Below are 17,479 nucleotides of genomic sequence, written 5' to 3'. Positions count from 1 at the left end.
TTTGAGGGACAGGACCCTGGTGGTGGGAGCAGGTGTGGCCCCACCTTCAGCTTGTGACAAAACAGCTTGCCTGGTTGCCTTCTAGGATTCTATCACCTGTAGTTTGTTATGTTCTGTGTTGATGATTATTTTACATGGTATATATATTGGTTAATATGTTGTTTAAATAAATTGGGCCATTTTCCATCAAGAAGTTGTCATGTGTTTTATTTAGGTGGTGGGTGGTTTAGGGTGGTTGATAGTGTATGACTGAAGGGATCTTCCATCCTAGTAAGTCATAATGCTAAATATGCTGGATTCCTTCCCTTCCACATTAAATATTTGAAACTACTCACTAAAAGTTTACCCATACTTAAACCTTACCTGCCAAAGAATTTAACTCCGTTTCTACACTAGCAAAATGCATTCCCAGTTGCATGCCATTCTCCTTGTATGTTTTTGCGAGAGTTTTGTTTGGAAGCACATCATAATAATCATAGGTAGTAGAGGACAGCTCCACCTGGAAGAGACAGAACAGCAGGAAGAAAATAATCAGTGGTAGCATTGTGTTAATTTACAGTTAAAATGTATTGGCGTCATAAATAAGTTAGAAACACTGGATTTTGTAGCATATTAGTATTTTTTTTGTTATGCAAAGAATCAACAGGGTGATATACAAATAATTAACAGGATGATTTTCCCTCCTAAATAGTCATAACAAAATAAGGTTAGCAAACAAAATACCTATGTGAAAAAGAACAATGTATATACTGTATTTGACTAGGCTAAACTTTATCACCAGCCACTAAATGCATTCTTTTGCCAAAAGTATTTGGACACTCTTCCTAATCATTGGGTTCATATGTCTTGAATAGGGTTGAGCGAACCCGAACTGTAAAGTTCGGGTTCGTACCGAACTTTAGGATTTTGGGACCCCGGACCCGAACATTTCAGTAAAAGTTTGGGTTTGGGTTCGGTGTTCGGCGCTTTCTTGCCGATCAACAAGCATCATACTACTTGACCCAAGAGGCCATCACAGCCATGCCTACTAATGGCATGGCTGTGATTGGCCAGAGCAGCATGTGACCCAGCCTCTATATAAGCTTGAGTCACGTAGCGCTGCACGTCACTCTGCTCTTACAAGTGTAGGGAGAGGATTCTGCTGGACTTGTGATTTCAGGGAGAGAATAGGAGAGAATCTAACTCAGCAATCTACAGACAAATAGTTGTGTGGGTGCAGGACACTATCGCTTTATCCTGCCCTGAGCTCATTGACAAAAAAATACTAACTTTTAGAATTCTGTTAGTTAGGTGGGTGGCAGCGGCGGCCATTTTATGCAGGCTCAGTGCACCAGCACTGCATCTGAGCTTTGCAAATCACCATTTTTTGGGGGCAAACTACAACATCTGTATTAGTCAGTGTGCAATTTAGGGTAGAAATACACCCATCATTTTCTGGGGTTTGAAAAACACTTTTTTTCCCCAAAAAACAGTAATATCCAGATCTGCAAGTGTTAAATTCAAGTTTAATATCTACAGCTTTTATATTCTGTTAGCAAAAAAATACTTTTTGGACAATCTACGACATCTGTATTAGACATTGTGCAATTTAAGGTAGAAATGCACCCATCATTTTCTGGGCTTTGAAAAACACACTTATTTGACAAAAAAAAACACTATTTTCAGGCCTTGCAGCATCAGCACGTGTGAAATTACAGGCTTATATACTGCTGTCAAATTCAGTTTTTAAACAAACACTCATTTGGGCACAAAAAAAAAATTAGTTGGCAGCCTTTAGGCCTCGTTCACACTATAGTGTTTGGTCAGTGATTTCCATCAGTGATTTGTGAGCCAAAACCAGAAGAGAATCCTCCACAGACATAACGTATAAGGGAAAGATCTGCTCCTGTTCTGCCTGTTCTGTGTTTAGAGCCGGACCTGGTTTTGGCTCACGAATCACTGATGGAAATCACTGACCGAACACTGACGTGTGAATGAGGCATTAATGAAGATGTCATTGTGAGATACACCCTTAATACATTTGGGTTACATTCAGAGATTTTAAATACCGCCATTTGGTGCACCAATATTGAATTCAGGCCTACACTGGTTCAGGCCCTGTGAGATACCGCCTCTACATACAGGGGTTTGAATTAGGCATTTGAAATACAGCCATTTCAAATGCAGCCATTTTGTGCAAAAATATATTTACTTCAGGCCTACACTGGTTCAGGGCGTGTGTGATCCTTACTATACATACAGGGGTTTGAATTAGGCATTTGAAATACAGCCATTTGAAACATCGCCTTTTTGTGCAAAGATATATTTACTGCAGGCCTACACTGGATCAGGGTGTATGTGATTCCCCCCTATACATACAGGGGTTTGAATTAGGCATTTGAAATACAGCCATTTTGTGCAAATATATATTAACTTCAGGCCTACAGAGGTTCAGGCCCTCTGAGATACTACCTCTACATACAGGTATTTGAATTAAGCATTTGAAATACAGCTATTTGAAATACAGCCATTTTGTGCAAAGATATATTTTAGTTCAGGCCCTCTGAAGGTACAGGCCCTCTGAGCTACCACCTCTACATACAGGGGTTCAGGCCCTACATACTAGGTTCAGGCCCTCTGAGGTACCACCTCTACATACAGGGGTTTGAATTAACATAGTAACATAGTACATAAGGCCGAAAAAAGACATCTGTCCATCCAGTTCGGCCTGCTATCCTGCTATCCTTCCTCCTGACCCAGAGGAAGAAAAAAAAAAACCCTGTGAGGTAGAAGCCAATTTTCCCCACTTTAGGGGAATAAAAAATTATTTCCCGACTCAATCAGGCAATCAGAACAACTCCCTGGATCAACGACCCCTCTCTAGTAGCTATAGCCTGTAATATTATTACGCTCCAGAAATACATCCAGGCCCCTCTTGAATTCCTTTATTGTACTCACCATCACCCCCTCCTCAGGCAGAGAGTTCCATAGTCTCACTGCTCTTACCGTAAAGAATCCTTTTCTATGTATGTGTACAAACCTTCTTTCCTCCAGACACAGAGGATGTCCCCTCGTCACAGTCACAGTCCTGGGGATAAATAGCTGATGGGATAGATCTCTGTACTGACCCCTGATATATTTATACATATTAATTAGATCTCAACTCAGTCGTCTTTTTTCTAACACGAATAGCCCTAATTTTAATAATCTTTTAGAGTACTGTAGTTGCCCCATTCCAGTTATTACTTTAGATGCCCTCCTCTGGACCTTCTCCAGCTCTGCTATGTCTGCCTTGTTTACAGGAGCCCAGAACTGTACACAGTACTCCATGTGTGGTCTGACTAGCAATTTGTAAAGTGGTAGGACTATGTTCTTATCACGGGAATCTATGCCCCTTCTGATGCAACCCATTATCTTATTGGCCTTGGCAGCAGCTGCCTGACACTGGTTTGTGCAGCTTAGTTTGCTGTTTATTAAAATTCCTAGATCCTTTTCCATGTCAGTGTTACCGAGTGTTTTACCATTTAGTATGTATTGGTGACTTGCATTTTTCCTTCCCATGTGCATAACTTTACATTTGTCAGTGTTAAACCTAATCTGCCACTTATCTGCCCAAGCCTCCAATCTATCCAGTTCCCTCTGTAGTAGTATACTGTCCTCTTCAATGTAAATTACTTTACACAGTTTAGTGTCATCTGCGAAAATTGATACTTTACTATGCAAGCCTTCTACAAGATCATTAATAAATATATTGAAGAGAATAGGGCCCAATACTGACCCCTGAGGTACCCCACTAGTGACAGTGACCCAATCTGAGTGTGTACCGTTAATAACCACCATCTGTTTTCTATCACTGAGCCAGTTACTTACCCACATACAGACGTTTTCTCCCAGTCCGAGCATTCTCATTTTATATACTAACCTTTTATGCGATACAGTGTCAAATGCTTTGGAGAAGTCTAGATATACGACATCCATTGTTTCGCCGCTGTCAAGTCTAGAACTTACCTCCTCATAGAAACTGATTAAATTAGTTTGACATGACCGATCCCTCACAAAGCCATGCTGATATGGCGTTATTTGCTTATTTCCGTTGAGATGCTCTAATATAGCATCTCTCAGAAAACCTTCAAACAGCTTACCCACAACAGATGAGATACCCTCTGAGATACCACCTCTACAAACAGGGGTTTGAATTAGGCATTTGAATTACAGCCATTTGAAATACAGCCTTATTGTGCAAATATATATTTACTGCAGGCCTACACTGGTTTAGGGCGTGTGTGTGATCCCCCCTATACATACAGGGGTTTGAATTAGGCATTTGAAATACAGCCATTTCAAATACAGCAATTTTGTGGAAAGATATATTTACTTCAGGCCTACAGAGGTTCAGGCCCTCTAAGATACCACCTTTACATACATTTAATTAGGTATTTGAAATACAGCCATTTGAAATACAGCCATTTCAAATACAGCGATTTAGTGCAAAGATATATTTACTGCATGGCTACATTGGTTCAGGGCGTGTGTGATCCCCCTATAAATACAGGGGTTTAAATTAGGCAGTTGAAATGCAGCCATTTGAAATACAGCCATTTTGTGCAAAAATATATTTACTGCAGGCCTACACTGATTCAGGGCGTGTGTGATCCCCCCTATACATACAGGGGTTTGAATTAGGCATTTGAAATACAGCCATTTCAAATACAGCCATTTTGTGCAAATATATTTTTACTTCATGCCTACACTGGTTCAGGGCGTGTGTGATCCCCCCTATACATACAGGGGTTTGAATTAGGCATTTGAAATACAGCCATTTTGTGCAAATATATTTTTACTTCATGCCTACACTGGTTAAGGGCATGTGTGATCCCCCCTATACATACAGGGGTTTGAATTAGGCATTTGAAATACAGCCATTTGAAATACAGCCATTTTGTGCAAAGATATATTTATTTCAGGCCTAAAGAGGTTCAGGCCCTCTGAGAAACCACCTTTACATACAGGGGTTTAAATTAGGCATTTGAAATACAGCCTTATTGTGCAAAGATATATTTACTGCAGGCCTACACTGGTTCAGGGCGTGTGTGATCCCCCCCTATACATACAGGTGTTTGAATTAGGCATTTGAAATACAGCCATTTGAAATACAGCCATTTTGTGCAAAAATATAATTACTTTAGGCCTACAAAGGTTCAGGCCCTCTGAGATACCACCTCTACACAGAGGGGTTTGAATTAGGCATTTGAAATACAGCCATTTGAAATACAGCCATTTTGTGCAAAAATATATTTACTTCAGGCCTACAGAGGTTCAGGCCCTTTAAGATACCACCTCTACATACAGGGGTTTGAATTAGGCATTTGAAATACAGCCATTTTGTGCAAAGATATATTTACTTCAGGCCTACAGTGGTTCAGGGCGTTTGTGATCCCCTATACATACAGGGAGTTTGAATTAGGCATTTGAAATACAGCCATTTCAAATACAGCAATTTTGTGGAAAGAAATATTTACTTCAGGCCTACAGAGGTTCAGGCCCTCTAAGATACCACCTCTACATACAGGGGTTTGAATTAGGCATTTGAAATACAGCCTTATTGTGCAAAGATATATTTACTGCAGGCCTACACTGGTTCAGGGCGTGTGTGATCCCCCCTATACATACAGGTGTTTGAATTAGGCATTTGAAATACAGCCATTTTGTGCAAATATATTTTTACTTCATGCCTACACTGGTTCAGGGCGTGTGTGATCCCCCCTATACATACAGGTGTTTGAATTAGGCATTTGAAATACAGCCATTTGAAATACAGCCATTTTGTGCAAAGATATATTTACTGCAGGCCTACACTGATTCAGGGCGTGTGAGATAACCCCTATACATACAGGGGTTTGAATTAGGCATTTGAAATACAGCCATTTCAAATACAGCAATTTTGTGGAAAGATATATTTACTTCAGGCCTACAGAGGTTCAGGCCCTCTAAGATACCACCTTTACATACATTTAATTAGGTATTTGAAATACAGCCATTTGAAATACAGCCATTTCAAATACAGCGATTTAGTGCAAAGATATATTTACTGCATGGCTACATTGGTTCAGGGCGTGTGTGATCCCCCTATAAATACAGGGGTTTAAATTAGGCATTTGAAATGCAGCCATTTGAAATACAGCCATTTTGTGCAAAAATATATTTACTGCAGGCCTACACTGATTCAGGGCGTGTGTGATCCCCCCTATACATACAGGGGTTTGAATTAGGCATTTGAAATACAGCCATTTCAAATACAGCCATTTTGTGCAAATATATTTTTACTTCATGCCTACACTGGTTCAGGGCGTGTGTGATCCCCCCTATACATACAGGGGTTTGAATTAGGCATTTGAAATACAGCCATTTTGTGCAAATATATTTTTACTTCATGCCTACACTGGTTAAGGGCATGTGTGATCCCCCCTATACATACAGGGGTTTGAATTAGGCATTTGAAATACAGCCATTTGAAATACAGCCATTTTGTGCAAAGATATATTTATTTCAGGCCTAAAGAGGTTCAGGCCCTCTGAGAAACCACCTTTACATACAGGGGTTTAAATTAGGCATTTGAAATACAGCCTTATTGTGCAAAGATATATTTACTGCAGGCCTACACTGGTTCAGGGCGTGTGTGATCCCCCCCTATACATACAGGTGTTTGAATTAGGCATTTGAAATACAGCCATTTGAAATACAGCCATTTTGTGCAAAAATATAATTACTTTAGGCCTACAAAGGTTCAGGCCCTCTGAGATACCACCTCTACACAGAGGGGTTTGAATTAGGCATTTGAAATACAGCCATTTGAAATACAGCCATTTTGTGCAAAAATATATTTACTTCAGGCCTACAGAGGTTCAGGCCCTTTAAGATACCACCTCTACATACAGGGGTTTGAATTAGGCATTTGAAATACAGCCATTTTGTGCAAAGATATATTTACTTCAGGCCTACAGTGGTTCAGGGCGTTTGTGATCCCCTATACATACAGGGAGTTTGAATTAGGCATTTGAAATACAGCCATTTCAAATACAGCAATTTTGTGGAAAGAAATATTTACTTCAGGCCTACAGAGGTTCAGGCCCTCTAAGATACCACCTCTACATACAGGGGTTTGAATTAGGCATTTGAAATACAGCCTTATTGTGCAAAGATATATTTACTGCAGGCCTACACTGGTTCAGGGCGTGTGTGATCCCCCCTATACATACAGGTGTTTGAATTAGGCATTTGAAATACAGCCATTTTGTGCAAATATATTTTTACTTCAGGCCTACACTGATTCAGGGCGTGTGTGATCCCCCTATACATACAGGGGTTTGAATTAGGCATTTGAAATACAGCCATTTGAAATACAGCCATTTTGTGCAAATATATTTTTACTTAATGCCTACACTGGTTCAGGGCGTGTGTGATCCCACCTATACATACAGGGGTTTTAATTAGGCATTTGAAATACAGCCTTTTTGCGCAAAGATATATTTACTGCATGCCTACACTGGTTCAGGGCGTGTGTGATCCCCCTATACATACAGGGGTTTGAATATTAGGCATTTGAAATACAGCCATTTGAAATACAGCCATTTTGTGCAAAGATATATTTATTTCAGGCCTAAAGAGGTTCAGGCCCTCTGAGATACCACCTTTACATACAGGGGTTTGAATTAGGCATTTGAAATAGAGCCATTTTGTGCAAAAATATAATTACTTTAGGCCTACAAAGGTTCAGGCCCTCTGAGATACCACCTCTACACAGAGGGGTTTGAATTAGGCATTTGAAATACAGCCATTTCAAAAATAGCCTTTTTGTGCAAAGATATATTTATTCAGGCCTACAGAGGTTCAGGCCCTCTAAGATACCACCTCTACATACATTGGTTTGAATTAGGCATTTGAAATACAGCCTTATTGTGCAAAGATATATTTACTGCAGGCCTACACTGGTTCAGGGCGTGTGTGATCCCCCCTATACATACAGGTGTTTGAATTAGGCATTTGAAATACAGCCATTTGAAATACAGCCATTTTGTGCAAAGATATATTTACTGCAGGCCTACACTGGTTCAGGGCGTGTGTGATCCCCCCTATACATACAGGTGTTTGAATTAGGCATTTGAAATACAGCCATTTCAAATACAGCAATTTTGTGGAAAGATATATTTACTTCAGGCCTACAGAGGTTCAGGCCCTCTGAGATACTACCTCTACATACAGGGGTTTGAATTAGGCATTTGAAATACAGCCATTTGAAATACAGCCATTTTGTGCAAAGATATATTTACTGCAGGCCTACAGAGTTTCAGGCCCTCTGAGATACCACCTCTACATACATGTCACAAGCAGACAGCTGAGAAGCTCTGACAGAAGCCTTTCAGAACCTCCTCCTTGAGTTTCTTTGTTGTGATGTTCAGTTCCTCATCTCGTTAGCCTCTCTCAGCTGTCATGTAGTTGGACTAATTGCATCCCTTTAAATTCCGCCCCATAATGCATTACTGGGCGGCTTATACTACTTCCTGGAGAGTGTGTGCATGCTGATCTGGTTTTCCAGTCTGCTACAAAGTTAAGTGCTGAACATTTATCTGTTATTTTCTGTTTGCTGGATGCCAGGTGACCCTGACTCCCTCCGTGTCTGGTGTAGGGAGCCGGTGGTCGTGTCCCCTCACTATTGTAGGGTGTTCAGGGGTTATATAGTCGAGGTACGTGGATATGCAACCATCCACCTCTGGGATCTTTGCATAGGCTGAGCAGCCAGGGAAAGTCTCAGGTCTTGTGCAGGGGTCTCCCTTTTGGTTCCTTAGCTTTTGATCCAGTGAGTCATATATGCATGTTGCTTTGTCTTGTTTCCTGTACACCGTCCGTGACAATACAGGGGTTTTAATTAGGCATTTGAAATACAGCCATTTCAAATACAGCCATTTTGTGCAAAGATATATTTACTGCATGCCTACATTGGTTCAGGGCGTGTGTGACCCCCGCTATACATACAGGGGTTTTAATTAGGCATTTGAAATACAGCATTTGAAATACAGCCTTTTTCTGCAAAGATATATTTACTGCATGCCTACACTGGTTCAGGGCTTGTGTTATCCCCCCTATACATACAGGGGTTTGAATTAGGCATTTGAAATACAGCCATTTCAAATACAGCGATTTTGTCAAAAGATATATTTACTGCATGCCTACACTAGTTCAGGGCGTGTGTGATCCCCCCCTATACATACAGGGTTTTGAATTATGCATTTGAAATACAGCCATTTCAAATACAGCGATTTTTCCCAAAGATATATTTACTGCATGCCTACACTGGTTCAGGGCGTGTGTGATCCCCCCTATATGTACAGGGGTTTGAATTAGGCATTTGAAATACAGCCATTTTGTGCAAAGATATATTTAATGCATGCCTACACTAGTTCAGGGCATGTGTGATCCCCCCCCCCCCCTATACATACAGGGGTTTTAATTAGGCATTTGAAATACAGCCATTTGAAATACAGCCTTTTTGCGCAAAAGATATATTTACTGCAGGCCTACACTGATTCAGGGCGTGTGTGACCCCCGCTATACATACAGGGGTTTTAATTAGGCATTTGAAATACAGCCATTTGAAATACAGCGATTTTTCCCAAAGATATATTTACTGCATGCCTACACTGGTTCAGGGCATGTGTGATCCCCCCTATACATACAGGGGTCTGAATTAGGCTTTTGAAATACAGCTATTTGAAATACAGCCATTTTGTGAAAAGATATATTTACTTCAGGCCTACACTGATTCAGGGCGTGTGTGATTCCCCCTATACATACAGGGCTTTGAATTAGGCATTTGAAATAGAGCCATTTGAAATACAGCCATTTTGTGCAAAGATATATTTAATGCATGCCTACACTAGTTCAGGGCGTGTGTGATCCCCCCCTATACATACAGGGGTTTGAATTAGGCATTTGAAATACAGCCATTTGAAATACAGCCATTTTGTGCAAAGATATATTTACTGCAGGCCTACACTGGTTCAGGGCGTGTGTGATCCCCCCCTATACATACAGGGGTTTGAATTAGGCATTTGAAATACAGCCATTTTGTGCAAAGATATATTTACTTCAGGGCGTGTGTGATCCCCCCTATACATACAGGGGTTTGAATTAGGCACTTAAAATACAGCCATTTTGTGCAAATATATATTTACTTCAGGCCTACAGAGGTTCAGGCCCTCTGAGATACCACCTCTACATGCAGGGGTTTGAATTAGGCATTTGAAATAGAGCCATTTTGTGCAGATATATTTACTTCAAGCCTACACTGGTTCAGAGCATGTGTGATCCCCACTATACATACAGGGGTTTGAATTCGACATTTGATATACAGCCATTTGAAATGCAGCCTTTTTGTGCAAAGATATATTTACTGCAGGCCTACACTGATTCAGAGCGTGTGTGATCCCGCCTATACATACAGGGGTTTGAATTAGGCATTTGAAATACAGCCATTTCAAATATAGCCATTTTGTGCAAAGATATATTTACTTCAGACCTACACTGGTTCAGGGCGTGTGTGATCCTTACTATACATACAGGGGTTTGAATTAGGCATTTGAAATACAGCCATTTCAAATATAGCCATTTTGTGCAAAGATATATTTACTGCATGCCTACACTGATTCAGGGCGTGTGTGATCCCCCCTATACATACAGTTTTTTTTTATTAGGCATTTGAAATACAGCCATTTGAAATACAGCCATTTTGTGCAAAGAAATCTTTAATTGAGGCCTAGTTTTGTTCAGGCCGTGTGAGATACACCCTTTACATACTGTCATTCTTCTTTTTACTAATAATTAAACACCAATTTAGGGCAAGATCCTAAATTCAAAAAATATGAGGAGAGCGTCAAATAAGGGATGTGGCCCAGGTTGTGGTGCTGCTGGTGGAGCTCCTGTTGCAGGGAGAGGACTTGGTCGATCTGTGCCAGCTACACTCACAAGTGAAACCCATTCCTCAGGTGCGAGTAGGCGACAAAACCTGCAGCGGTATTTTGTCGGGCCTAATGCTGCTCTACGAATATTGAGGCCAGAACAAGTATAGGCGATAGTAGATTGGGTTGCTGACAATGGATCGAGTTCCTTCACATTGTCTCCCACCCAGTCTCCTGCTGAAAGACCACAGTTGGCACCTGCAGCTGATGTCCATTATTCTTTCACCTTACCCCCTTGCAAATCAGCCAAGCAGTCTGAGCCCCAAGTCATGCAGCAGTCTCTTCTGCTTTTTGATGACTCTGTTAGCAGGGTTTCCCAGGGCCATCCACCTAGCCCTGCCCCAGAAGTGGAAGAGATTGAGTGCACTGATGCCCAACCACTTTTCAAGATAAGTACATGGGAGGACCATCGCAGCACGTCTCGGATGATGACGAAACACAGGTGCCAACTGCTGGGGCTTTCGAAAGTGTGCAGACAGACAAGGAAGTCAGGGGTGAAGACTGGGTGGAAGATGATGTGGAGGACGATGATGTCCTCAACCCCACATGGATTCAAGATCATGCGAGTGACCGATGTAGTTCTGAGAAAGAGGCGGTGGTCGCACAGAGCCACCAGCACAACAGAAGAGGGAGCAGGGTGCAGGGTGCAAATGCAGAGCGGCCGTCCTCTAGACAGTACGCCTGCTACTGCCCACCGCATCAAGGGACCGAGCACACCAAACCAGCTCCAAGGAGTTCCCTGGAGTGGCAGTGCTTCAGACAATGTGCTGACGACAAGACACGAGTGGTTTGCACGCTGTGCAATCAGAGCTTGAAGCGAGGCATAAACGTTCTCAACCTGAGCACAACCTGCATGACCAGGCATTTAAGTGCAAAGCACGAGCTGCAGTGGAGTAGACACCTCAAAAACCAGGAAAGGTCTCTGGCTCCTCCTGCTTCCTCTTCTGCTGCAGTTGCTGCCTCTTTATCCACCTCTCTAGTGACAGTGCCACCTGGCACCCCACAAACAGAGGATCTGCCAGTAACACCAACACCTGGGTCACCAAGCATCTCCACAATGTCCCACGCAAGCGTTCAGCTCTCCATATCCCAAACGCTGGAGAGGAAGAGGAAGTACCCCCCGCGATCCCTAGCCCTGAATGCCAGCATTTCTAAATTTCTGGCATTTGAAATGCTGTCATTCCGTCTGGTGGAGACGGATTGTTTTAAAGGCCTTATGGCGGTGGCTGTTCCACAGTACGTCGTGCCCAGCCGCCACTACTTTTCAAGGCGAGCCATCCCTTTCCTGCACAATCAAGTAGGGGACAAAATCAGGTGTGCACTGCACAACGCCATATGTGGCAAGGTGCACCTGACTACGGATACGTGGACCAGTAAGCACGGTCAGGGACGATATATCTCCATAACAGCACACTGGGTAAATGCAGTGGCGGCTGGGCCTGAGGCGGATAGCAGTTTGGCCCATGTCCTTCCACTACAGAGGATTGCAGAGCGCTTCAGTTTGCCTCCTTTTGCTTCTTCCTCCTATTCTGCTTCCTCACCCTTTACCAGCTCCTCATCCGGTTAGCGTAGCACCTTCACCACCAACTTCAGAACAGCCAGTGGTAAACGACAGCAGGCAGTTTTAATACGTATCTGTTTGGGGGACAAACCCCACACCGTGCAGGAACTGTGAACGGGCCTTAAACAACAAACCGATGAGTGGTTTGTGCCAGTCAGCCTCAAGCCCGGCCTGGTGGTGTGCGATAATGGGCGAAATCTCGTAGCAGCTCTGGGACTAGCCGATTTGCCACACATCCCTTGCCTGGCGCATGTGCTGAATTTGGTGGAGCAGAGATCCCTTAAAAATTACCCTGACATGTCAGAGCTGCTGCATAAAGTGCGGGCTGTCTGTGCGCGCTTTACGCGTTCTCACCCTGCTGCTGCTCGCCTGTCAGCGCGTCAGCGTAACTTCGGCCTTCCCACTCACCGCCTCATATGCGACGTGCCCACAAGGTGGAACTCCACCTTGCACATGCTGGCCAGACTGTGAGAGCAGCAGCAGGTGATAGTGGAGTTTCAGCTGGCAGAACAGCACCACTTCATCACCAATGACTGGGCCTCCATACGAGACCTGTGTTCCTTGTTGCGCTGTTTCGAGTACTCCACCAACATGGCCAGTGCCGATAACGCCGTTCTCAGCGTTACTATCCCACTTCTATGTCTCCTTGAAAAAACGCTGCTGGTGATGATGGAAGAGGATGTGGGCACAGGAGGAGGAAGATGGATCATTTCGTAGGGTTTCCTGCCAGTCTTTCCCAAGTGGCTCCGAGGGTGGGTTCCTGCACCCACAAACCCAAGGTACACAATTGTCCCGCCAGGGCACAGTTCTGGAGGATGAGGAGGTGAAGGATGAGGAGATGGAGGAGGAGGAACCATGTTCACAGCAGGGTAGCACCCAGACCAGCTCATGTCCATCACTGGTGCGTGGATGGGGGGATACAAAGGACACAGACGATACACCTCCCACAGAGGACAGCTTTTTGTTGCCTCTGGGCAGCCTGGCACACATGAGCAATTACATGCTGCAGTGTCTCCGCAACGACCGCCGAGTTGCCCACATTCTAACTTGTGCTGATTACTGGGTGGCCATGCTGCTGGATCCCCGTTACAAGGACAACGTACCATCCTTAATTCCTTCACTGGAGCGTGATCGTAAGATGCGCGAGTACAAGCACACGCTGGCAGATGGTCGCATTCCCACCTGACAGCGGAGGCACAGTGGAAGCACATGGCGAAGGCAGAGGACGAGGAAGAGATCGCCAACGCAGCTGGGGCACCGCCAGCACCTCAGAAGGCAGCGTTAGCATGGCCAAAATATGGAAAAGCTTTGTCAGCACGCCACAACAACGAGCACCACCAGCTGATATGGAACGTCTTAGCAGGAGGCAGCATTTCACCAACATGGTGGAGCAGTATGTGTGCACACGCCTATGCCACTAAATGACGGGTCTGCCCCCTTCAACTTCTGGGTCTCCAAATTGGGTACATGGCCTGAGCTTGCCCCTTACACCTTGGAGGTGCTGGCCTGCCCTGCAGCCAGTGTATTATCTGAACGTGTGTTTAGCACGGCAGGGGGCGTCATCACAGACAAGCGCAGCCGCCTGTCCACAGCCAATATGGACAAGCACACGTTCATTAAAATGAACCAAGCATAGATCCCTCAGGACTTGTCCGTAGCTTGTGCAGAATAGACATGTATGCTGGCACTAACCAGCCATTGTTATACTGCAGTGCAATTGCTCATGTTTGTATTTTGGATATTTCACACTCTTTTGGAGTGTACCTTAATTTTAAAAAATGATATTAAAACCAAAAACCTGTGTTGACTATCTCGTCCTCCTCCACCGCCGCTTCCACCTACTCAGCTACGTCCACCGCCTCCTCAAACTCTTACTCCATATGGAACTCCACCTCATAAATCAATATTTTTTTTTTTTTGTATGTGTTTTATTTTATATCATTTCACTACTTTGTCATTTACATTTTCAGGTGAAATTCACCAATTTCTGGGTGTATAGTACCACTATAGTATACCACTGGGTGTATAGTACCACTATGAACACCTTTATAAACTAAAATATACCTTTTATTAAATATCTACTAAAAACTGGCCTACATCCGGACTACGTATGACAAGAGGGTCAACAAGGAACATATACAACATGAACTATGTAGTTATACTCAGCATAAGATATACAAGTGTTTGCTCACGGTTAGCTGAAATCACAAAGGACAAGGTGAAAAATGCGATCGCACTCAGTGCAAAAATACTCAGTATTTACTCATGGTCAGCTGAAATGTCAAAACACGAAGTGATTCTCAACTTAGTGGTCACCCGGCATCAGTGAGACCATATAGAATAAACACATAAAAAATATGGTCGCACTCAGTGCAGAGGTACTCAGTATTTACTCACGGTTAGCTGAAATGTCAATGGGCAAAGTGATTCTCAACCAGGTGGTCACCCAGCACTGGTGAGATCCGGGATAATCCAGGGGCAGTGATGATGACAGGTCCTTGATGGATGTTGTCCAATAGGTCAGATCACCCTTATAGAAAATGGTAGAGAGTGAATGCCCTACAGAATTCCCTATGTCGCCCTAGCTAGACTAAGCCCAGTGACACCCCTTGAAGGTAGGAGCTCTCTGTCCTCGTACCTAACGTGCTATGCCCTGTAATACCCTATCCTATACTGTGCTGAGTAGAGAACATAGATACACTAACATATAGACAAAAACAACGAACAGTTCCCAACGTTACGTTTCCCCAGCCGTTGTATATTACGACTGGTTCGTCAGAGGAAGAGGAGGATGGTGCTCCAACAACAATATCTCACAATGGAGATTTTCTATATAGTGTCCCACAGTCGAGACCATCCAGGAGTAGGAGCCCAGATGAAGGCTAGAGATGACCGTTGTCCCCATGCCTGTATCAAACTTGGCGCCTTATAAAGAGTTCACCCATAATAAGTCCCTCCCCCCTAGAACTTACTCCCTCTCCTATCTGCGATGTAAAGGAGTTCCAGATTCTATGCAATAAAAGTACATTCCCCCATTTAATCGATCGCCAGAGAACTGTGCATTCAGACTATGTCAGAGAATACCTTTAAAATAGTACAGCAACCGCATGCCATGAGGACGCCAGTTTGGAACGCAAATGTGTTCCACAGAACGGACGTGACGTTAGGAGTCGGAAGTGACATAGATAGTCGCACTCCGCAAAACCGGAAGTCCCCCTGGAACGCAAATGCGTTCCACCATGCGAGTCATGACTTCAATCTCGGACCGAAAATGACACATATCGTGCTCTGGACGGTGCATACAGCTGTTAATCAGTTATATCTCTCAGCCAGATGGCCATGTACTAGCAGGGCACAAAGATTTAAACTGCCAGTTCACATAAATACGCCGATCGGTCACATCTGGTCAATATGCTCCTAATACGTCATATTCCCTATTTATGAGGTACTCATAAGGAAGATTCTATTGGCCCAGGGATCATAAGATAATAGCTATACTGGAGGGGGAAAGAGGGAGGGAGAAAAAGATTAGGGAAACAAAAAAAAGGGGAATATAAGGGTTGTACAATCATTATCATATACAGGATGAGACAATCAGACATCAATTACACCGAACAAAAACTTCTTCATCAACATTCAACCACTACAGGGAAATCATCAATTATATGGTAGATCCAGTTGTGGCTGTATAATACATATTATCGATCTGATAATTCATAGGATGGCAGGCATAGCAATGTAACTTAAATCCCCACTGGTAGCTGTTTTTTAAGGAGAAGGAAGAGGAGATAATCAAGAGAATTGGAAACCAGACCAATAGACATTAGGACAAAATTAATGCACAAGGAGATAATATAGTCGTGCCTAAGTGGGTTGAATATGAGGAGGAGGAAGAGAGGGAGAGAGCACCGGTTTATAAAAAAACAGCCATATGATAGCTGTTCATTCAAATCATATGGACTAGATGTTTTTAATCTATAAATCCACTAGCACTCCTTCTGTAAAATCCTCTTATCCCAGTCCCCCTTACGTGGAGACGGTGGGATAATCTCAATAATTTGAAAGCCCAGGGATCTTGCAACCCCCCCATGGAATTCATGAACATGATTTGCCATAGGTTTGTCTTGTCCATGTTTGATATCCCCAAGATGCTCTCCCTACTCTCCTCCTCAACTCTTACTTAGTTTTGCCCACATAGTTCATAGGACACAGCTCTTGCAATTGCCAAAATCCCTCATTTCAAAGGTTCTACCCGTTGAGACACTTCTGAAGTCCTTCGATATGGTGATATACGGACATGCAATGCACCCGCTGCACTTAAACATTCTCCTATCTAGCCAAGTACCTACGATTTTTGGTGTTGTGTAAAGACTATGTACTAGGAGATCCCTTAAAGGTGATCCCTGTTTTTTGTGGGAGTACATCCACGAGGTCCCTATTAGTTCGAAGGCTACCCCAATGTCCTGTACTCTACACTTTTTTGGGGGGTCCAAAAAACAGTCTCTATCTGTGGCCAGGGAATGTTTCATCCGGGTAGCCTCTACTCAAAAACCTGTCCCTTAAGTCCCTTGATTGTGTCATGTTTGTAGAGGTATCAGTGCAGTTCCTTCTAATGCGGATGTATTGGCCCTTCGGAATACCTTTTTTGACTGGGTTCAGATGGAAGCTACCCCAGTGTAAAAGGCTATTGGTAGCCGTTGGCTTCCTAAAAGTTTCGGTACACATCATTCCATCCTTTTTAGAGATTTTAATATCCAGGAATGAGATCTCCCTGTTACTAATCTCACAGGTGAATCTCAAACCAATTGGATTGTGATTAAGTCAACCTCTGGACCATCCCACAGTAGGAAGATATCATCAATGTACCTTCCCCAAAAGGTAATGTGGGTGGTCCAGGGTTCCTCCACATGGCTAAACACAAGTTGGT

At 43.3% G+C, this 17,479-nt stretch overlaps 1 protein-coding gene across 1 annotated transcript in view; it reads right to left on the bottom strand.

Moving 5' to 3' along the window:
• LOC122936034 (peptidase M20 domain-containing protein 2-like) overlaps positions 1-17,479 on the bottom strand; it is a 133,196-nt gene that overhangs the window by 10,983 nt on the left and 104,734 nt on the right. Inside the window, exon 5 of the mRNA XM_044292033.1 lies at positions 364-499. Coding sequence (XP_044147968.1) covers positions 364-499 — 136 coding nt within the window. The remainder of the gene's footprint in view (positions 1-363; positions 500-17,479) is intronic.

The sequence above is a fragment of the Bufo gargarizans genome, chromosome 4 (assembly GCF_014858855.1).
Source record: "Bufo gargarizans isolate SCDJY-AF-19 chromosome 4, ASM1485885v1, whole genome shotgun sequence".
Classification (NCBI taxonomy): Eukaryota; Metazoa; Chordata; class Amphibia; order Anura; family Bufonidae; genus Bufo; species Bufo gargarizans.
Note: the sequence above shows the minus strand (reverse complement) of the source record. Positions and strands in the feature narration are given on the sequence as shown.